Below are 23,810 nucleotides of genomic sequence, written 5' to 3'. Positions count from 1 at the left end.
ATTTTATCTTACTATTTTTTGTTTTACAAGTATGGACTCATTTTGTGTGGTGCTTTTACCATTTTACTGTTTGAAGTGGTGCACAAATATTTTACACACTGCCTCTAAGTTAAGCCTGACTGCTCTGTGCTGAGCTACCAGAGGGGGGAGCAAAGGTTAATTTAGGGTTTGCCTGACACTTACCCTGAATAGGATTGTGGTTGCTGTTTGACTAAGTTTACACCTCAGTTAACCAACAACCCAATCTCTAACAAAAATGAGCATCCCAAAATTTAAAAAAGGTTTTGAAAGAATGAGAAATAAGCCTTAAAAAACAGAAGACAAGAGGCATCTAGCAAAGCAGGAACTATTTATTTAATTAAACATTACGTCCGGGAGACCAGTTACAAAACCGGGCTCTGAAGACAGACACAGATCTGAAATCTCATTTTATATTGTTTTCTGTACACCATAAAACAATTGGAAAATCCTTTTATTGTTTGGGACAGCAAGTGGTTGTCTTTGAAGTCATAAAATAAATCCTGACAGCAAGTCCAGATGGACGTGGACAGAATGTGGGCCAGTGGATACATGTCCAGATGTCTGGCATGAGGTATGCGTGGTCGCTGCATTTTGCTATCTATGCTGTTTATGATTGGCTGAGTGTTCCGAACTGTATGTGACATCTGACTTTTATGGTGTTTAGGAATGAGCATTCCCTTCCAGCCATATGTGGTTTATTGGGGCCAACGTCGTAAAACAAGTGTGGTGTTGCTGTGCCTATCTGTGGTACTGACCTGTGTTTCCTGTTGGCACATGTGCCTACCAGCTAAGTGCAGCCCCACCTGTGACTTGTAATCAGTCAGCCTCAGGCCTGGGTCGCAAGGAATGCCTGACCACGTACTTAGGGAGCAGGGCTGACAGAGAGTTAATGATGGGGAAACTCGACAACAGCAATGTGTTTTCGTTGCTAAGTACGAATGTATCATGGCATACATCAACATTAATCCTTCCAATATTAACAATGGAAAAATCAAAAAAGACATTTACATCTGTAGAAGTATGGCGAGGGTTGATACTTGGAAATCTTTCACAATGGTAATGGCAAGCACCTTCAACATAAAACAAGCATTTTCAATGGGTCTCATGTTTATTCAAGTTAAAGCTATTAGTTTTGTAAACTCCTAACCGGACTTTTTTTGTCACATAAACTAAAGAGTAAAACAGTTTCAAACAAGCGAGCCGATGGCTGTCATGAGCACAAAGCAAACATACAAAAGGAATCAGAAGTTCACTCGCAGTGAAACGTATTGTCAAAAGTGCAATTATCCATGTAAACGGCAAAAGTGCAATTATACATGAAACCGGCAAAAGTGCAAATATCCATGTAACTGGGTTGATGTCATGCAAAGCGCTCTACTAGTGCAGAGTGAGATTGCACTGCCTGCAAAATAAAATAAAAAAAGTCCAGAAACCGTACGGAAAACATGGACCCTCGTATGTTTTCAGTAGTTGGCCGGTGCGCTCGAGGCAGGCTAAATACCGGAAAAGGCATGACATATGCATGCCTTTCACTAAATAAATCAAGCTAATTTTAAAAGGCAAGCCCACACACCAACCAAACTGATGGGCTTGACAAGGGCGTGGTTAAAGCCCACATAGAGATTTACACAGGGGACTGAGTGCTTTGCACTCGACAAAGGGAATGGGAGGAAAGAAATTGTCAAAAAATTATAGAAAAACTGTTAATGTAATCTGGCAACTATTTTAAATCAATATTTTTTCTAACATTTGATACTATTTTTCAAATTCTTTTGCATGAATAAGGTACCAAAATTTAACTCGAAAATAAAATGTCTTCACTCCAATGTGTGTTTGTAGCCATCACTTTTATTGTCAGTGAGGTGCCTTATTCAAACATTGTGGCCAAGGTATTCTGAACAACATTTACAGCTATGTCCTCAACTGGATTGAGACATTGGTTGACAGCACGATCTGTAGATGAGTGAGGCAGGTTGAGCATGATAAGTGAAACCCTGCTATACAACCCTGTTGTATAAATACAGAAAACAGGTAAACATCTTAAAAACGGAAACCTAGCTCACATTCAAACGGAAACATCAGAAAAGTGATGTACAGTCCCACTTTTAGAGGTAGTTTTGTTGTCTTAATTTAATTTAGAAAATGTGTTTTGGTTCAATCAATTTAAATGTTTTTTTTTTATAATTAGCGCTTTTTTAATATTTCACACACGATAGTGTATTTAGTTGTGTTACACCTGAAGGACAAACAGCCTTCACCGTTATCAAAACATGGAAGCATCACATCCCATTATAATGACTAGTATAGAGTCTGTAGTTCTACAGTGCAAAAGTGTCCGAGTTGCAACATTAACTTATTGTTAATGTGTGATTAAGGAGTAAGAGTCTTTCAGCTTGTTTTCCCCCACAGGAATTCCATCATATATAGTCATATGACAAGAGAAGTTTACTGTTGTGTAACAACAAGTCTGTGGATAATAAGGCATGCATTTATGATGCCCTGCAATGCAGAATCTGAATGCTGATCTACTGACGTACAGTCAGTCTATCCTTTAGACGTATCTTCTACATTCTCTTGGATCTCAGCTTTATTAACTGAATTATGCTTGTCACTCTGTTTCATTGTTAGTTATTCCCAGTTGCTGCCAACAATGCTGCGAATGCAGAGTCGGACTTCTGTACCAGGTCAGCTGGCCTGCCAAACTCTGCCACCTGAAAGAGAAAATAAATTATATTTACAAGCTAAAAATGGCTCCAGGGCTACCTAATTTAATAAAGAAACAATTTGATAGGCTCTCTTAGTGCCTTTGTTTTCTGGACTATAGGCTAGTGTTTAGATTGTGCAGAGGGGCATTTTACTGAAAGCAAATTACTTGCTAATACATGCTATCACAAAGCTTTTATTTAATACCCCACCTTAGAGCTGGATTAAAGCAGACAGAATGCACACAATGGCATGAACATTTTAAGGTAACAGTATAGCCTCACTACAGAACTTGTTTGTGTTGACATTGTGCCTTTTATCGCTTTATATAGTCGGAGGAGCATTAAAGATTATATTGCACCAAGTTTGCTTCTACTGAAAGCTTTCTTTTGGCTAAGGCCTGTGCTGCTAAAAGGAGCCTTCACTGTTACACAGCAGTGCAGCTCCCTTTATGTTCATAAGAGGACCCACTGACACATTATGGGGGTCATTCCGACCCTGGTGGTCCAAGACCGCCAGGGCCGGGGACCACGGAAGCACCGCCAACAGGCTGGCGGTGCTTCCAAGCCCATTCTGACCGCGGCGGTAAAGCCGCGGTCAGAAAAGGGATTCCGGCGGTTTCCCGCCGGATTTCCCCTGCATGGGCTGAATCTCCATGGCGGCGCTGCAAGCAGCGCCGCCATGAAGATTCCGACCCCCTTCCCGCCATCCTGTTTCTGGCGGTTTTTACCGCCAGGAACAGGATGGCGGGAACGGGTGTTGTGGGGCCCCTGGGGGCCCCTGCACTGCCCATGCCACTGGCATGGGCAGTGCAGGGTCCCCTAACAGGGCCCCATAAAGATTTTCACTGTCTGCATTGCAGACAGTGAAAATCGCGACGGGTGCAAATGCACCCATCGCAACTCCGCCGGCTCCATTCGGAGCCGGCTTCATTGTTGCAGGGCCTTTCCCGCTGGGACGGCGGGCGCTCTTTTGGCGGTCGCCCGCCGGCCCAGCGGGAAAGCCAGCATGGCATCCGCGGTGGCCATTTGGCGGTGACCGCATGGCGGGCGGCAGTCAGAATGACCGCCTATGTTTTGTGTCATGGCATCATGCTGCATTGTAAATGCAAAAATAGCACCATCGTAAACATTTGTAGTTGGACTCTGTTATTTCTACACCTTAAATGCAAAAACATTCCATATCCTGCCATTGTGTTATAAAAAAGTTAATATCCATAGTATTGGACTTCATCAAAAATCACTCTCAACTGAGGTATTTTGATTTTTATGTTATGTGATAATTATTTATAGAGCTTGTGTCTCAACGTTATCTAGGCACCAGAGCAAAAACAAGGGGACTGTACTGGCCAAACCAGTGGTCTATGTAAAGAGCCATGTCTTAATTTTCTTGCAGAACTGAAGGACTGGGGAGGTGGCTCTTCTGATCAAGGGAAGGTTGTTCCAGGCTAGGCTTTGGGGGAAAATTATGAGAAGATGCGGCCATCGGCAATGGCACTGCAGATGAAGGGGATGTGTGCCGGCAGGAGGCTGGCTGAGCAAAGAATTGTCGTTAGGTGTGGAAAATGATGTGGCTGTTGAGGTAGGAGAGACCTAGATTGTGCAGGACGTTGTAAGTGTGTGTGTAAGGGGCTTGAGGAGTGCATGTTTGTGGACGGTGAGCCAGTGGAGGTCTCCGAGGTGTGAGGTGATGTGTGTGCAGGAGTAGAAGTCTGAGTGTGAGTCTGGAAACTGCATTTTGTATGGCTTGAAGTCATCTAGTCAGTTGGTTAGTGTGTTTGCTAATGATGTGGACCTGGGTGATGGTTTTGCATATATCATTGGGAGCCAATTGAACATTGGATTTGAGAAAATCAATTGTGTAGAAATTGGAGGTAGTGACAGCTTAACTTAGCCGGTCACTGATTTTTGGCTGTCCACTACTATTCCCAGGTTTCTGGCTTGGATGGATGGGCAGGGTTCTGGCCCCAGATCTATTGAATACTAGCTGGAGTTCTGTAGTGAAGTGCCCTTGCAGAAGAGTATCACTTCCTTTTTGTCAGTGTTGAGTTTTTGACAGTTGACCTACATCCAACTGGCGACATCAGACATGCAAGAGGAGAAGCTGTGCTGATCGGGTCCAGTCCTTTTATGAAGATCTAGTGTGCAGGGGTCAACGGTGCTCCTGATTGGATGGAGCGCATCTTGGTTGTGGTTTTCACTGATGTTATGGTGGGACAAGTGGTCATGATGGGGTTCTTAGGGCTCCAAAAGTGAATGGATCCACCTGGGTGTCAAAGCTGTTGTAGATGTTGCTGATCTTAGTGTCAAAATAGTGGGAGAGCTGGGTGCAGGGGTCCTGTGAAGGGGTGAGGTTGTGGAGCTGGCGACGAGTGAGGTGAAATCCTTCATGATGGGAAATACTTTTTTGGAATCATTTGCACTATTTTCGATGCATTCGATCAGTGCTTGTCACTTCGTAGATCTAATCAATGATGCTAGAACCTGAGGGCTGATTTGTTGGTGTGTTTGTTGGTTTTGTCATGGGCCTCTCTTCATCTGTGCTAGAGTTGCTTACAGTGACTTTTGGTGAGTCTTGGGGCCAGATGTATCAGGCGTTTTAGCATTTGCAAATGGTGCGAATGTCCGTTTGCAAATGCAAAAATGTGTTTCATGATGTATGAAATGCATTCGCAGCGGAAAAATAAGAAATGAGAGACGAATTAGCGTGTCACAAGCAGCGAATCGCAAATAGCAATATGATTTACCAAATCGCTTTTAGCGAAACGCTAATTGCAATACAGAATAGCAGTTCGCAGATAGCGATTTCCTAAATCGTGTCGCTATTTACGAGATGCAGATTTCGACACGCAAAAAACGGATTCGCAATGCGATGTAGCAAAAATTTGGATTTTTGCGATTTTTCACAGAACGGCCGTTTGCACATGCAATTTACCACAAACTGAAACCAGGTGGTAACCAGGTGCTACCTATATAAAGAGGCCCAGAATGCCTCAGCTCCTCTTCCACAATGGCTGCACTCTATGTCATGGTGAGGAGAGTGAGAATCTTGGCAGGTTTGAGAGAGAGGAGGAGACAAGAGCACATTTTCAGAGTGCGCATAACCCTTTTTGACCAGACTGAGGAGGAAATGTATGAAAAGTACAAGCTAAGCTCAGCCTTGATACTTGACCTGATAGCTGAGCTACAACCCATGCTGCAGTGCACAACACACAGGACCAATAGCATACCCACACATGTGCAGGTATTATGCTCCCTGCACCTACTAGCTTCAGGGAGCTATCAAGGGGTCATAGCAGCAGCCAGAGGGGTATCACAGAGTGCCCTTTCTAGAATTTTCAATGCATTTCTCAATGCCATGCTGAACAGAATACAACTTTACATCAGATTCCCCAACACCCCACAGGTAGTACAACAAACCAAAGTTAATTTTTACCAGATAGCATAGTTCCCACATGTGCTAGGTGCCATTGATGGGACACATGTAGCAATCTGTCCACCATCGGTCACCGAGTATGTGTATCACAACTGTAAAAACCATCATTCCATGAACATACAGGTGATATGAAATGCCTCCTACATCATTACGGATCTCGTGGCCAGATACCCAGGGAGCACACATGACTCCTACATCTTTCACCACAGCGGGACACACACAAGACTGCTAGCTGGGGAGTTTGGGGAAGGATATCTACTAGGTAATTTGACAGTTCACAATGATACATTGATGCAAGCATGACGTCAGACAGCAAATGTACTCATTTTACTCTCTGTGCATTCAGGAGACAGTGCCTACACAGTGCGCACCTATATGCTAACGCCCTACCTGAGCACTGCCACCCAAGCAGAGAGGATGTACAATGCTGCACATAGGGCTACCCGCAATGTGGTGGAGCGCACTTTTAGGCTGCTGAAGAGCCGTTTCAGGTGCATCCATAGAAGTGGAGGTGCAGTACAGTAACGTCCATGTTATTTCACAGCCATTTTACACTGCACTCAAGTAACTTACAAGTCACCTATATGTCTAACCCTCACTTGGTGAAGGTTAGGTGCAAAGTTACTAAGTGTGAGGGCACCCTGGCACTAGCCAAGGTGCTCCCACATTGTTCAGGGCAATTTCCCCGGACTTTGTGAGTGCGGGGACACCATTACACACGTGCACTACATATAAGTTAATACCTATATATAGCTGCACAATGGTAACTCCAAATATGGCCATGTAACATGTCTAAGATCATGGAATTGTCCCCCCATGCCAAATCTGGTATTGGGGTGCCAATCCCATGCATCCCCGGGGCTCCAGCATGGACCCAGGGTACTGTCAAACCAGCTCTGTTGGGTGTTCACTGCAGCTACCACTGCTGCCAACCCACAGACAGGCTTCTGCCCTCCTGGGGTCTGGGCAGCCCAGGCCCAGGAAGGCAGAACAAAGAATTTCCTCTCAGAAGAGGGTGTTACACCCTCTCCCTTTGGAAATAGGTGTGAAGGGCTTGGGAGGAGTAGCCTCCCCAGCCTCTGGAAATGCTTTGAAGGGAACAGATGGTGCCCTCCTTGCATAAGCCAGTCTACACTGGTTCAGGGATCCCCCAACCCCTGCTCTGGTGTGAAACTGGACAAAGGAAAGGGGAGTGACCACTCCCCTATCCATCACCTCCCCAGGTGAGGTGCCCAGAGCTCCTCCATTGTGTCCCAGACCTCCATCTTTAATGCAGAGGTGTGAGGGCACAATGGAGACCTCTGAGTGGCCAGTGCCAGCAGGTGACGTCAGAGACCCCTCTCTGAGGGCTATTTATGGTCTCTCCTGTGGGTTTCTTTTCAGATAACGACCTGCAAGAATTCACCAGAGTTCCTCTGCATCTCCCCCTTTGACTTCTGACAAGGATCAACAGCTGACTGCTCCAGGACACCTGCAAAACTGCAACAAAGTAGCAAGAAGTCTACCAGTGACATTGTAGCACCTAATCCTGTCGGCTTTCTCAACTGTTTCCTGGTGGTGCATGCTCTGGGGCCTGGCTGCCTTCACCTTGCACTGAAAGCCAAGAAGAAATCTCCCGTGGGTTGACGGAGTCTTCCCCCTGCTACCGCAGACACCAAACTTCTGCTTCACCGGTCCTCTGGGTCCCCTCTCATCATGACAAGCATGGTCCCTGGAACACAGGAGCTGGATCCAAGTGACCCCAACAGTCCAGTGGTCCTTCTGTCCCAATGTGATGGAGGTAAGTCCTTGCCTCCCCACACCAGACAGTAATCCTGTGTACTGCATGAACTGCAGCTGCTCGGGCTTCTGTGCACTTTTGCAAGACTTCTTTTGTGCACAGCCTAGCCCAGGTCCCCAGCACTTTGTTCTGCATTGCCCAACTCGCTGAGTTGGACTCCAACTTCTTGGGACCCTCTTTTGTTGTGCAGAGTTGACCATCATGCTCAGATCTTCTGAATGCCTGTTCAGGTGCTTCTACGGGTGCTGCCTGCTTGTGCATGGGCTCTCTGTTTTGCTGAGCACCCTCTCTGTCTCCTCCTCCAAGTGGCGATCTCCTGGTCCTTCCTGGGCCCTGGCACCACCCAAAATCCTCAACTGCAACTCTTGCAGCTAGCAAGACTTGTTTGCGGTCTTTCTGCGTGGAAACAACTTTGAATCCTCCAGCACGCCATGGGGCATCTTCTGACCAAAGGAGAAGTTCCTGGCACCTTCCGTTGTTGCAGAATCTTCGGCTTCTTCCACCCAGAGGTAGCCCTTTTACACCTTCATCCGGGGTTTAGTGGGCTCCTGCCCCCGCTGGACACTTGGGTGACTCTTGGACTTGGTCCCCTTCCTTTGCAGGTCCTCAGGTCCAGGAATCCGTCTTCAGTGTTTTGCTGTCAGTTGTTGTCTTTGCAGAATCCCCTTTCTCGACTTTACTGTCTTTCTGGGGTAGTAGGGTAGTTTTACTCCTACTTTTCAGGGTCTTGGGGTGGGGTATCTTGGACACCCTTAGTGGTTTCTTATACTCCCAGTGACCCTCTGCACACTACACTAGGCCTGAGGTCCATTTGTGGTTCGCATTCCACTTTTGTAGTATGTGGTTTGTGTTGCCCCTAAGCCTATTATCTCCTATTGCATTTTATTGTGTTCTACAGTGTTTGCACTACTTTTCTAACTGTTTACTTACCTGATTTTGGTTTGTGTGTATATTTTATGTATATTACTTACCTCCTAAGGGAGTATATCCTCTGAGATACTTTTGGCATATTGTCACTAAAATAAAGTACCTTTATTTTTAGTAACTCTGAGTATTGTGTTTTTTTGTGATATAATGCTAAGTGATATAAGTGGTATAGTAGGAGCTTTGCATGTCTCCTAGTTCAGCCTAAGCTGCTCTGTTATAGCTACCTCTATCAGCATAAGATGCTAGAACACTACTAATCTACTAATAAGGGATAACTGGACCTGGCACAAGGTGTAAGTACTACTAGGTACCCACTATAAGCCAGACCAGCCTCCTACAAGGAGCGACCGGGGTTCAGTTCATGGAGGAATGTGGCACAGAAAAGTTCTAGGGGTACAGTAGGCTGGTGGATGACCAGGGGTCTTGGAGCTGGACACTGGTGGGGTGTGGATGGGTACATACAGATGTGCCCTAGGCTTGCCAAAGGCACACCAGCAGTATGCAAGCTTCACTTGTTGACTCTGCAGCTCTAATCTAGTAGGAGCAGGAGGGAAAGGGATTCAGAGAAGCAGCAGGAGTGATAGGGTAGTAAGTGAGATTGTGGGGCAGGGAAATAGGCAGATAGGCTGCAGGGGGTGAGGATGCAAAGGGAGGAGCAGAAAGTGCATGGCAAAAGTGAAAAAAGAGAGATGAAAACAGTTAAAATAGACAGAAAGAGTGAGAGTACAAAAAGTAAACGTAAACAAAGAAGCAAAAGAGCAGGAAAGCAAGAGTAGAGAAAAAATAGACAAAGAAGAGAGAAATTATTTAAGGACAAGAGCCAAAAGACCTGAGCTGGAATGAGAGTGCAAAGAGTGAGTAGAAAAGAACACGCTAAGAGAAAAAGGTTTAAGAGGTGAGAAACAGTGAGAGTGCAAATAGTGAAATGACAAGAGAGGGCAAAAGGGGACAAAAGCTGAATCAAAGTGGGAGAGCAAAGAAGGTCAAAGAGGCAAAAAGAGAGCTAAGAGAAATGCAAAAGAGAAGTGCCAGGTGGGGGAGAGGTGCCTAAGATTGAGGCTGAGAGCCTTAAGACAGCATTGGAGGTGGGCCCACAAGGGCCAGGCCTGGTTAGAGGACTGTGCACAGGTAAGTGGGAGCAGGCAAGGCCTGATGGTGGAGACATGCTGGATGATCAAAACCATCAATCGGAGAGCTGAAAGTATTAGGAGCTTCCTTATGCACACTGCAAGCAGATAGATTGCACAACACTTGCTTCGCTGATTGATGCTAGAAGCAAATGCCTAATGTGGGAGTGACTCATCACACAGTGCACTTTTTGTTTTATAAAAGAGAACACCATAGTCCCTGTCAGAGTTTCATGTGGCATCATTTGTTTTCATCTCCCTCACAATGAATTGTGCTCCCTCAACCAAAATGTCAGCAAGCAGCTCATGATCCTATTATTGTAGGCCCTGCCCTGTCACATTCTGTTTGTGCATGCGAGCATGATGCAACCAGAAAAGCGAGAGTGGGGAAATAAAAGGGTGCTTTGCAGAGATACAATTGAGGATGCTAAGTAATGGTACAGGCAACATAGTATTTAGATGCAAGATGCCAAATAAGGATGTGATTAAAAGGTTGAGAGAAGACTGAATAACAGCTAGAAATTTTAGAGGATGACAGGAAGGGGTGGGATTTGGTCAGAGGACAGGACTGTAGGTATTTGTGGATAGGAAGTTGAAGGAGGCAAGATGCTAGATGGATGGAATATGGAGAGGAAAGAGATGTAACACATCGGATAGGGGTGGGGTGGGTAGCATGGCAAGACGGAACACCAGGAAGGCATGTTACGTGCAGGAGTAGAGAGACAAAATGGAAAGTACATAAGGATCTGGAGGTTAAGGAGAGGCAGACCTCTGGGAAATGGTGTTTTGAGAGTGCAGGAAGCAGAACACTAGACAGTGGTGAGATTGAAAGCTGGAGGAATGCAGGATATCTGTCAGTGGGCCAATTTATGTGGAAGGTGAGTAGAGGGCAGAAAATAGAGAATGGTCCAAAGTTCTGAGTATGGAAAGGAACTACACCAAGTAGAATTGTATTTTGTGAGGCAGTAAATGCTGGGCCCAATATGAGAGTTGAATTTCGGATGGATGGTAAAGCGTTTTCTTTGTTTGTGTGACTCAGAGTATATACCCCACATTTGAATGTCTATGAATACCTCTATTGGTATGCATATATGTGTATATGCGTGTGGGTGTCTCTGTGTGTGTGAGCATGCGTACTTGTTTCCTTGTGTCTGTGTATGAACGTGTGTTCCCTTCAGAGAACCTCCCTGAAAGTAACTCCTTCATGTTGGGTCTTGGCATCTAGTGGCAAGACCCCAAGTATATTTTAATGAGACAACTGGCATCGGCTGGATGAACCCCTTGACATCTGATTGCCAACATTGGTTTGGAACACTTAGTAAGATATTATATTTTACTTAAAGATTACATTTGACATAATGTAGTGACACCCTAGCCTAAGGTTGACAAGTAGGGCATTGGCGGCCACCCCTGATACCTAGTCAACTTAGTAGCAAAATATTTGTACCCCTGGAATAGGTGCAACACTTGAAATATCAGGTAGCTAACCCTTTTATCTGGTGGAAATCCTGAAATTCAGTGGCCATGGTTTAGCGCTATGGGCTGGAGAGGCTGAGCTAGGGCCATGCCTAGCACTATAGACATGTTGAAGGTGATCTGAGAGGGCTGTTCTTTACATGACTTTACTTCGGATAATCCTACAGTTTTTGAGGATATGCTAATTAAAGTTTTAAAATGTTCTAGCCATCCGGTCACAAGAAAACAGAAGGATGCACAGGATATTAAGGCATCCAAAGGATAATGCTCTCATCACATGTTCCTCGAAAATACTACATTGGTATGCACTTATTATATGTACAGTGGCTTTACAACTGAGAGTTGTACGAATACAGATGTATTACAAGCATTCCCTAGAGGGGCGCCTAAAAAATGGGAATATACTGGGTATTGGGGAAATGGCACTTGATAGCCATGATATTTCCTGATTTTGTGACAAAATGTTTACCCAATGCAATATTCATCTTTTAGTTTGTGAAATGTCTGAGGGAAAAGTACCATAATGCTGTATTCCTGCATTCTTTGCAATCCCCATTTCTACCCAAATCAGGAAATACACTGGACTTATGATGAGGGCCTAAGAGGTGAGAGTGGAGGAGGGAGGAATAAATTAGGAACTTTGAGAGTTTTGCCCTCCTACAAGTACAAATAGCTTACCAGAAAATCTGAACTAATAGACTAACGCTATGATAGGGAGCATGGCAAATGATGATCTAAGAAATTGAGGGGACATGTAGGTCTCTAAAATAAAAGCAAAGTATAGAAAACATCAGGAAAAAAAGCATTGAAGAAAAAAATAAAAGAGGTAAAAAGCTGACCAAAATGTAAATAATATTTAAGGGTAACGAGAAATTATAAACATGCTAAAACAGATAACATTGGTGACATACAGAAATCAACATAATGATGCATTTACATAATTTTTCAGCAAAATTGAAAATCACATAATTTCCTTCCCCATGCAATTATACTTAAGCAAATATAATCTTAGTCAATGCCTCAGGTTTGTGAGGGAACCTACAGCTAAGTGCCCACCCTGTATTCAAATTTTAAATTTTGGTACGCATAGAGAAAGCATGGAGAAATCACATGAACTGTTTAATAATATTGTAGCATAAATGCTTATTATGCATTTTTCACTTTTTTGGGACTAATTTTGTTGCTATGAGGACTCCATTTGGGCCAAAATGTGTATTCTGTAGTGCTAAACTTGTACTGGTACAACAAATTTTACTCAATTGGTAAATTTAACCTTCTTGTAAGACCATAGCAGATGGCACAGAACATGGGCCTAGTGCATAGGAGTGAAAAGATACATGTGAGCCCCAGTGTTTCTTTACACCACTCCCTATGTGACAAGAATATATGGCTGTGATAGCACAAGTCTGCAATGTTTGACTTGTATTTTAATACACTGCATTAACACAGGACAGGAAAAAGTGTCCTTGCCTATTAGGAAAGCCTATTTTCATATAATAATGTCACCCCTAAAGTCTGCATTGTAAGCCCCTAAGGCAGGGTGCTTATTACATAAAAAAAGTAGAACGCTTTCTATTTAAATAGTGGACTATTACAGTAGCTGAATAAGCCCAGTCAAATTTTCCATAGAACAAGCCTAGGTGTGATTAAAAAATTTATTTATCTATCTCCAACTTGGAAAATGCTAGCAAAGTCCTTCCAGGATAGTTCTTATTCAATTTTTAAAACAAAATTTAATGGTGAATCAGATTTTTAATAACCTAAAGAGGAAACAGCTTTATAAAATGTACTTTAGGCTGACCGATTTGCCTTACACTAGTTTTTGTTTATTTACTTCTAAAGCGTATGTTGCCTAAAAAGAGACTACCAGCATTACATGCCTACTGTTTAAACAACAAAGGGTCAGATGTACAAAGCATTTTAGCAATCACAAATGCTGAGCATTTGCGACTTTTAAAATGTTTTTCTTTTGCACCAATTCATTTTTATGGCTTCTAAAATGAGATTCTGAATAAATACTAATTCAGAAAGGGCATTCTGTAGGCGATCTTTCCAAATACTGAATCAGTATATAATGTATCAATGCTTTGAGATTGAAATCCAGGCGCAAAACATTGATATTTTACCAACACCTAAAAGAAAGTGCTAAGCCATTTGTGAAAATTAAAGGGTCCTCCGGGGACCCTTCCCCTTTATGAATGTAAAAAGAGTTGGTTTAAGATGAGGCAGATGTCCAGCAGGTCACAACCTACTCTTAAACAATGTTGTAAGAAAAATCACTTTTTTTTTTACAAAGCAGCCCTGTTTCTTTTAAGAAAAATGTCTGCATTTAAAGAAAAAGCATTCACAGACGTGGTGATCTGCTGGCCAAAGGAGGCCATCATTCCTGCCTTGGCCTCCAATCATACTGAGTTGCTGTTTGTGCAATAACTTATTAATGTTCATGAGGTAGATCAGATTGCAACCCATTATGATTTGGCTTTTTAAGAATCAACTTATTAATACATAGGTTGGCTCTTAAAAATCTTTACTGGTTTATACAGTACTGGTTCAGACCTGCGACCAGATATTTGTACACCGGGCACTAGGTCTTAAGGTCCATCCTAGAATTTAGCAAGTTAGTTTGACATCTCCGTTTTTAAGTAATAAATGTTATTAGGTGGCTACCTAATAAGCAATTAAACTGCCACCTTGGCAAGGTTTATTTTTATTAGGTATATAAAGAAAACAGGCCTAGGATGATCAAAGTGTTCTCAGAGGGGAGTATCAAGTGAAGAGGTTCTTAAGTAAAGCAGGGCATACCCATGCAAAGCTTCAAAATAAATACAGAGGTTATGAGAGACAAGGTGCTTATCAGCAGGGAGTGGGGTCTGCTGATTGCATGAAATAGATGCATTATATGGCAAACTAAATAGTAAGTACGCTGTACTGCTCTTCACCAGTTGAAGGCATTGAACTAGGATTGTTGGAAACCAAGATACAGTACATTACCTTAACCGAATCTGGTTCCAGCCGTGGCATGAGTGATAGAACAGTGAGCAGATTTAGGGATGAATGAAATAATATTATTTAATACCTCCAGGTCCAGTTGATGAGACATCCTCGATTTGAGGGAGAAGGGAGAAGGTCTCATCAACCTTACCGCCAAATTTCCTTACAGTCCAAACATAAATGGGGCACTGACAAAGAGCATCAAGCCACCAGTCAGCAGTCCAAATAAAGGAAGAGCCACCCAGTTTCAATACATTAGGTTTATCTGAATTTAACTTTAGGCAGCTGGAAAGCATCCAGTCATTTACGGCTTTCAAGTATTTCAGGCAATTAGCACAGAGAGCATCATCTTTTATATCCAGTTTCAGTATTATTGGAGTGTCACAGCATAACGCATACGAGAGAGCTGGAGTATCTTAATCAACTTGCTCAGTGAAGCTACCTAAACATTGAGGAACATAAGACTAAGATACCTCTACTACCCATCACACTTCCAGAACTGAAATACACACTCATGGGCGGGAGAGTCAGCAAACCTTACTTAGAAGACATGACTTTGTGCTGCCTCTGAACCCACAATTGTGTTAACTGCTGCATACTTTGCATAGGTTAGATTTCTGGAAGTGACAGAACAAAGTACAACCTTAGCACTACCTCTTTTGACTTTGAGATTCAAGGGAGGGCATTTCCTATTTATTCACAGGATCTTTCTAGACAGCCAAGCTCCAGCCATGGTGGGGACGAGAACCAGTTTGGACCATGTCAGATGGAAAGAGAGCTCATCTAAATGGTGGACACCAAGGAGCTGGAGACAAGCTTCCCTGGTGGTAGAAATTTACTGTCACACTAAAGTGTATGTGTCTGGGTAATTTTAGAGTATGAGGAAGAGGAAGTGGTGCAAAAGGAGGTGGGGACTGCAGAAAATAGTGAAGATTGGGTGGCAGAATTTCTTCAGTCACCAGCTATTGCACGGGATACACCTGGTGTCTCAACTGCCACCTCCTTAGAACATTCATGGATTTTTAAATAAGGACCTCCTGAAGAAGAGAATACTGTTTAGTCTTGACTCCCATTAGAAGAAAAAGACCCAGGCAAGGACTCATTGACCTATGAAACCTTCTGGCACCCGGGGATTGAAACTGGTCTCCTAGAGTCAAGTGACTGGCTCTTGTTTGGTGGCTTCAGGGACACAAAAAGCAAAATGACTCCTGACAGCAAGAGGGTCCAACTAACCACAGAAGACTACACCCTGAAGGAGACATGGCTGGAGAGACCTGGTGCCAAGGAAAATGCTCTGAGGAACTAATGACTGAATAACTAGCCTGAAGGAACTTTCCCAGAAGCTGGATAAAGGTAAAATTTACCCATTTTTCCTACCTCCAAAGCACAGTGGAAGTGTGCTAAGGCTTGTCCTCGAAGGTCACAATCAAGGTGGGTAAAACACCCAGGTTTGCCCCACTCAGAAATTTTTCCCTATCTGAACAAATGCTCAGCTTGAAATAAAATGAAAGGACATGGCCTCAAGGAGACCATCGGCTATAACTTCCAGCTTTGTCCCGCTGAAGGATTTTGACTTCCACAAAATTGACTGAGTCCAAAGATAAAAACTGGGGTGAGATGCCAAATCTATCTGAACAATGAATCTCCCTTGGTGGCCACAAAATCCATATTTATCCCACATAGAGCTTTTGTTGAGAATGCCACATATTCACCAGAAGCTCAATCATGACATATCCAACTTGGACCCTTGCCAGCTGAAGCATGGTGCTTTGCCCTCAGGAGGGCTCTGACTTCCATTTCAGATATGAAGTCAGTGATAACCTAGTTGGTATAATCAACCTCCACTCCATTGTGATTGTCAGGAAATTGAGCTTGTCAGGCCAACCTCAATCTTTGTTCTCAATGGTGCTTAACTTTTTCTAAGCACTTTATGCTTTTAAAATGTATATTGTCAGTTCCCCTTAACCAATTTAATGTTCTTGATGTCCAGTTGCCCATCAATTTGTTCTCTAATTGTTTCTAAGTTAGCTTGGTAATTTTATTGTGTTGTGCTATCTACCTTGAAATTGAGAGTACTACTTGAATTTAACACTAATTTCTCTAAGAATTGCCTGGTGCTTGTGAGTTAACCTCGAGAGCTGGCCAGAGATTCCTTTGTAGCTGTGTTTTGACCTAACATTGGTGTTCAACAGCTGGAATATGACTGTGTCCAACAGTTACTATTCAGTTTTTTAAAAGGTACAAATTAAAAATCTAATTCAAGATTTAGAAGCAAAAATGTGTTTTTGGAAGGTTCATTGTTAGGGAAGAATTTTGATTAATTTCAAATTTGTTTATTTTTGGTCAAGTTGTAGCCTTTAGATTTTTTTCTTTGGGAACATAAAGGTGTATCTGTTGACACTGTCTAGTTTTACTTTTGTTGTGATGAATAACTGAAAAGCAGAAGGGGCCTATTATGAGTCAGAACTTCAACAAGTAAGATTATGGGAAATTCCACAGGGCCTAGGATGAAGCTGAGCAAGGACATATCACCCCCAAAGAGAATGAGGGTAAAGTTAAGGAAGTTCCAGGGCAACATGCAGATTCTTCCCATGGAGTAGCTTTGCTTGTGTTGTCCAGGGCTACGAGCAGTGTGGCCTCTGTTAGTTTGACCCCATCAGAGCTGGAGACTTGCAAGCTGGAGCTAGAGGAGAAAAAGGTTGTCCTAGCTCCTGGGGAGAAAAATGCTACCCTAGTTGCTGAGGAGAAAAGGGCAGAAGATGCTCTTGAAGTAATGAGAAGTCAGCTACCGTCTTTGTTGCTGGGATGAAACAGGCAGCAGCAGCACACACACTGAAGGAGAGAACATTGGCCTTACAGGAGCAGAAAGCCATGCTGGTCCGTGAGGAGCCAACATAACATGGACTTGAGGTCCAGAAGGGCAGCAGAGTACATTGAAGATGGTAACAGCAACACTAAGGTATATTGGATGAGTAACAGCAAAGCCAACATTCCTAAAGTGCTTGTGCTGAGCTATGTGCTTATGGAAGACATAGGTAAATGGTTTACTGCTATGAGGTCACCTTGACATTCACAAAGTAAAAGACTGGAGAAATGCTGGAGGAAAGAAAACTTCCCCTACTGAAATAAGAGGATTCACTGAAGGACTTGGGGACATCTGACTCCTGTGAACATGAAAATCAGAAGGTTTCGGGTTCTGGACTGGTCAACAGTTGGGGAAAAGTGGGAGTTAGTAATTTCTTACACCTCAGGATTACCACTCCCAGATTAAAAACCCAATTTCTGACAAACATGCTTCGATGAAAAGGGTAAAGAGCATCAAAATAAAAGCTAGAAGAGCAACACCTAAGTTTGAGATAGTAGACTTCTCCAGATCAAATCCCAGTTAAATACTATGTTGTTTATAAACTACTAATTGCTTTCCTCAGTGATGCCTTAAGTGTGGCACTCATATCTATATGTGGATCATGTGTAGGGCCACAACTGTCTGGAGGCAGCTTGCATTCCTGTTGAGAGAGGACCTGACTTGGCAGTTTGGGATACACAGTTCATATTGAAGCAGGACCAGTGCTGATGTGCATATATTTGGCCCCATGCTGGAGGGGCATGATAGGTGTAAAATGTGGCCTGTAATGAAGCTCCAAGCAGTCTTCCTATTATTTACCATTGTAATAAGAAGAACAAATACAGTTAGGGCCCTCTGTATCTATGTGAGCTTCCCTAGTACGTTTCCCTTGGATTGTTCTTAGTTCCTTGCAGGACAATTTAAAACGAAGGTAGCCTAGGCACACAATATTTAGTAAGCAGGTTAAGTCACATTATTGACAATCAAGCTACTCAGTGGCAGCACAGATGTATCCCAGATCATGACATCACATCTCACATAAACATTGTTGCTAATTTAGATTTGAGCAGATGAAGTAAACAAAAACAGTAAAGAAAATTGTAATTAATGTAAAAAAATACCTTTGTTACAGTACCATGGATATCACAATGGGAACCTTCAAAATTGCTCTTAGAAGTATGAAACGTCTTTAACAAAATCTTTGATCCAGAATTTGTATTGAACGAAAGCATTCCGGTCCTATGCTGATTAAACATAAAACTAGGTAACGATGTATCTATACCCGATATTCTATACCTTATATAGGGGGCTACTGATTGCAGCCAGGACAAATTCTATTACACACCCTCTAAAATTTCAGTTTTGACTAAGAATATAGTTATCTGCAAAAAATAACCCACTTAACGTAAAGCCACTTATCAAATACATTGTTGTGTTGCATTTATGTTCTTCCTACTTTTTCATTTATGTTATTTCTATTTAAGGGTCCTATTACATAGTTGTCTTGAGGACGGGCTTTTGGATTCGTTCCCTTAATAACCGAAATATGGACTTCTACTCAGCATCAGTCTCTATGAATTGTGCAGAATGTATTTAATCCCTATTTTGAGTCTCTGTAATAAGGCTGACTGGAGTTTTTACACTAAACTAAGTGACTTTTTAAAATAATCTATCAATACGTTTGGTGCTCTAGTATGTGTATCTTTATTGATGTTACACTTGCCATATATTGTATATTGTATCTGACTTCAACTGTATCATGGATATTTATGTAAAATGTATACAACTGTCTGTCGTCGATGCCATTACAAAAGTTTTATGCATTCCTTAACTTAAACACTAGACTACCCCTATTGATTTGTTTTCTTCATACTGAATTATTTTTATTTAATGGCATCATTAAAGTCTGGATCTCATTGATCTACCATAAAAATAACTAAAAACAATAAATGAAGACATTTTCATAAACAAGACCTTCAGGAGTGTTTTGCTACACATATTGTTCGCCCATCTCTTGTGGGAAGATTGGTTTGCCCTTTTGTGTTTACACTTATCAAATAAATGACATGACATGTATGTATGAAGAAACAATCAGATCTAAAGGTAATATTTCGAGAACACAGTTACTGCTCACGAGGATCTATAATGGCACTCACCAAGGAGCATCTCAAATGGAAAACACAGTGATCAACCTCCATCGGATCTTGATAACATGTCTGCGCTGAATTATGCATCTCCACCAAACCTATGCACCAAATTCGTTACTATTTGGTTTTAGATTTTGGATTTGTGCTGTGTATTTGACTGTTTGGTGTATATAATAATATGGTAAGCCGGTATTTGAGGAAAAATATTCATTAACCGAATGGACAAAGTTTGCACTTGAAGGAAACGATTTGTGTTTTTCAGATAATTATAAGCTACCAAACGAGGAAAAAACGCTGCAGTCCCGAAGCTTAAATCCTGCTGACAACTATAGGTGTTATTTCCTTAAGACTAGATGGAGCCATCCCTATTATTTTATGACTTTTGTGAAGACATCCCAACTGATTTAGTGACATCATCACTATTGCGGTCTGATTTCTGATACTTTAAATTAGGTGTCATCAAAATGTTCTGTCCGTTTACTGAGCCTGTAAAATCGGTGGCACATTATATTGCTGGTTATCTGCATTGAATCTACACTGAGATATTATATATACACAAATGATTGCAATATTTTCATTGAAAGATAAGCATCAATACATCCCGGGAACAAGTTAGTCTTTCAGCAGACTACAGAGTATTGGATTACTTCAAGGGATACCCTTCCATACCTGCATGCAAAACCTGTGACTTTTTAGCCAATTTCTTTGAAAATGTGAGCTGCAAAATAACGTTCTTATGTTTTTTGTCAAAACTTTTCACAGCAGTAGAATCATGAAAAGCACCTCCTCCCGTAGGAAGTTTCAGACTCACTTGCTTCAAGCACTACCTCGATGTTGTCAGGACAGTCTATTTACTATCCACCTGTTTCAAAGTTCACCAGCTGCCACTGGCCCTCATAAAAGATAATGTGAGAGGGACGTTTTAAATACTGTCAGAACAGACTCATTCACCACGTTGCTGGTTTCTAATGCACCCCCCTATTAACAGAAACGTTTACATATTTCATGTTATGTCGGCAGCTGACCTGTCCATTGTCCATGACCAGGATGCGGTCACACTCCAGAACAGTGTTTATCCGATGAGCAATGGTTAGCACCGTGCAGTCCTTGAACGCCTCCCGGATTGTTAATTGAATCAGATTGTCTGTTTCCGAATCAATGGATGCTGTGGCTTCATCTAAAAGGATGATCTGTAAAGTAAGGAGACTAACATCAAATAACGCATCTGTCAATTGCAGAGCATGGCGCAAACTCACGACAGCACACGTATGATAGAATAAGTACGTTACACCATTGTTATTTTGAGATTCATCACAAGTTTGTAATTCAATATTATCAACTAGCAGTATAAATGTCAAATGCATTCCAAAATATGCTCCATCAACAAATTATGCAATTAATTCCTGCAAAAGCGATAGTCCCAATAGAAGATGCCATTTCCATGCTCAATCAAATTGTGTTCTAGAGATACACACGTGGCTGTCTTAACCAGGTTCTGACCTCGGAGAAAATGAGTCTTGAAACCATGCATCCAGGACTTCACAGTGAGTGTCATAGCCAGCTTTCTTCACTCTTCTGTTTGAGTCAAATATGTACATTTCACAAATATTCCCTACTGACACCAAACCAAACATTGTTATCAACTTTCTTCCTAAGGTTCTATTTAATCAAATATGAACTACATTTGCAACACATTTTACTGTCATTCTGTGGAAAACATAAATATATTTTGTTATGGGGGACTGCAAGAAATTGGGTTGTTAGTCAGAGAAAGTGATGACCCACCTCAAGTAATAATCCCAAACCTCGCCAGGGTGAACCCTTAATGTCACTAAATTAACCTGGGATAATTCCAAGGTAGCTATGCACAGAGCAGGCATGCTTAATGTTGGGCAATGTGTGAAGGATTTATATAGCACTAAAACAGTACTAAATTCAAAATAGAGTACACAAAAAATCCCAAATTAAATTAGAAAAACAGAGTAAACTTTAACAACAAAGAACAAAAATCTAATAAGTGGAACCAGCGATTTGAATTTTAAAAGTTTTAAATTAAAATAATTCTAAAAAACATTATGTACCAACTTCTGTCCACTAGTCGCAGTAGATCAGGGCCTAAGCATGATTTGAGGACGATGGCAATGGAGAGCAAAGCAAATACAAAAAACAGGTTAGGACTTTGTCTCAAAAATGGAAGTTTTAAATCTTCAGCAGGCCAAGGCAGCAGACTGTAACCAAGGAGGGACCCGTGATGTTGAATAGCTGTTGGGCACGGTCCCACTAAAGCTGTTGGTTTTTGGTGCAATAGCTCTGAGAGGGAGAGATTCGAATTTCGCACCTAGAGAAGGCTTTTTGCCAGATGGAATTTTTTTGGCACCTTCGCCCCATAACAACTCCTACTTAGTCGCTGATAGAAATTGAGTCTCTAGTGGGGAGTGGCATACACATTTGTCGAAGCAGGGACCACAATCCTATTCAGGGTAAATCACTACACAATCTAAATTATCCCGTGGTCACCCTCTGGTAGCTTGGCACAGAGCAGGAAGGCTTAAATTAGAAGGCAATGTGTAAAGTATTTGTGCAATAACTCATATAGTAAGACATTGATAATACTACAAAAAGTACTCCACACCAGTTTAGGAAAATAGATAATATTTATCTACATAAAATAACACCAAAATCACAAAAATCTGATATGCACAAGTCAAAATATCACTTTTTTAAAGGTTTAAATGAGTCTCAATCCTTAAGAATCAGTGGTTGTATCATTTTAACACATAGTGCCTGGGATGTGTCAAAATAACAATGCAAACGGGCCACAGAGGAGGAGATGCATTGAAAAGCAAGGTGATGCGTTCGATTTTTCAGCGCAGCAAAGGCGATGCGTTTTTTCTTTCCACGCTGCACGGCAATGTGTATACTTTCAGGAGCCTTGGTTCCTTATTGTGAGGCAGGAATATTATGCCCAGAGATGATGCATTTAAAATCCAGAACACGCTGGTAGGAAGGAGCAGGTGCTGCGTGGATCAGGTAGGCAATGAGGAGCAGGTGATACATTGATTTCTGCAGGTATTGCGTCAATCCGGTAGGCGATGCAGCGATTTTCCAGCCTCGAGGCAGGCGCTGCATTCATTTCTGAAGGCTTTGCAATGGTTTTTTTGACACACAGCGATTTTCTTCTCTTGGGTGAAGTCTTTGTTGGCCCTGAGACTTCAGAACAGGAGGGAAGCTAAATCCAAGCCCTTGGAGAGCACTTGTGGAGAAAGGAAGAGTCCTTCCTGCAGGGTCAGGGGTCAGCAGGCAGCAGAGCAAGAAGCAGGAGAGCAGTCCTATAGCAACACAAGGCAGATATATGCCTTATCATAGATCACACAACACAATATTGATGTGAAATACATAGAGTACTTTTCTCCACTACCTGCACCATGTACACCCCATATATGGCACACAAAATGTGACAACAGGCACCCCAAAAGTCTAACTGGCACACAGAGGCACACTGCAGCCTATGAGGAAGGAAAGGATGTTGTTGAACAGAGTCATATATGCCTATGAGGTTATTACCTGCTCCTTTGGTTTGCCATAGCACTGACCATACAGGGGAAGGACCTATTCAATGAGCCTCCAGGTCCTCAGGAGAGGAGGCAAGGGCCCTTTCACCTGTTTGGTGTGGCATGATTACTCCCAGAGATGGCACACAGCAGTTGAAATGGTGGAGGTGTTGATGGCTGCAGCGTCAGGAGTCAAGTGAGTGAATTTGCAAAATGCAGCATACATGTACACCATGTACGCAGTCATCACTGCCGACGAGCACAGTCATTGGCCCACTACAATCACAGGCAATAAGGTTAGCCTACGACTGTGTCTGCCATGGTTGAAACCGCTCACTGTGTGGTGGGCGCTCCCTAATTACCAGTGAAGTAGGTCAGGCATCTACCAGTTTGGTGGTTGTAAATACACTATTGGGCCCTGATAAATGCATCCCCACACCAATATATGTGCAGATCATCACAAACAGTCTAAAGCAGCCTTGTTCTGTAGGTTCTACCACACAATCACCAGTGTAGTGTGTTGCTGGTCACAGATGGATTATTATGGAGGTGCACTATCCACCGCTGCTGACAGTATTTTTGAAAGTCAGAGCAGACTGTTAAATTCCGAGGAGCATTTGAGGAGCAGTAAGTTGGGCGTTGGCCAGATCAATGTTGTAGACACATGTGTAGATAACGACGGGGGTCACATTTGGCCCTTGTGTAGTTGGCAGCTGTGATGTGTAGTGGGTGTAAACTAATTCCAGTCAGAAATGCTTTGTCACATGGCACTTGGTGCTATACATCATGTATGTTGGTGTCGACACA

General features: G+C 42.4%; 1 protein-coding gene across 1 annotated transcript in view; it reads right to left on the bottom strand.

The window, feature by feature from the left end:
* Window positions 1–1,353: 1,353 nt before the first annotated feature.
* ABCC12 (ATP binding cassette subfamily C member 12) overlaps window positions 1,354–23,810 on the bottom strand; it is a 599,698-nt gene continuing 577,241 nt past the window's right edge. Inside the window, exons 29-30 of the mRNA XM_069217731.1 lie at window positions 20,478–20,642; window positions 1,354–2,732 (exon numbers count right to left, since the gene is read on the bottom strand). Coding sequence (XP_069073832.1) covers window positions 2,646–2,732; window positions 20,478–20,642 — 252 coding nt within the window. The 3' untranslated portion in view covers window positions 1,354–2,645. The remainder of the gene's footprint in view (window positions 2,733–20,477; window positions 20,643–23,810) is intronic.

This window comes from Pleurodeles waltl, chromosome 12 (assembly GCF_031143425.1).
Source record: "Pleurodeles waltl isolate 20211129_DDA chromosome 12, aPleWal1.hap1.20221129, whole genome shotgun sequence".
Lineage (NCBI taxonomy): Eukaryota > Metazoa > Chordata > Amphibia > Caudata > Salamandridae > Pleurodeles > Pleurodeles waltl.
This window is presented reverse-complemented; position numbering and strand designations above follow the sequence as displayed.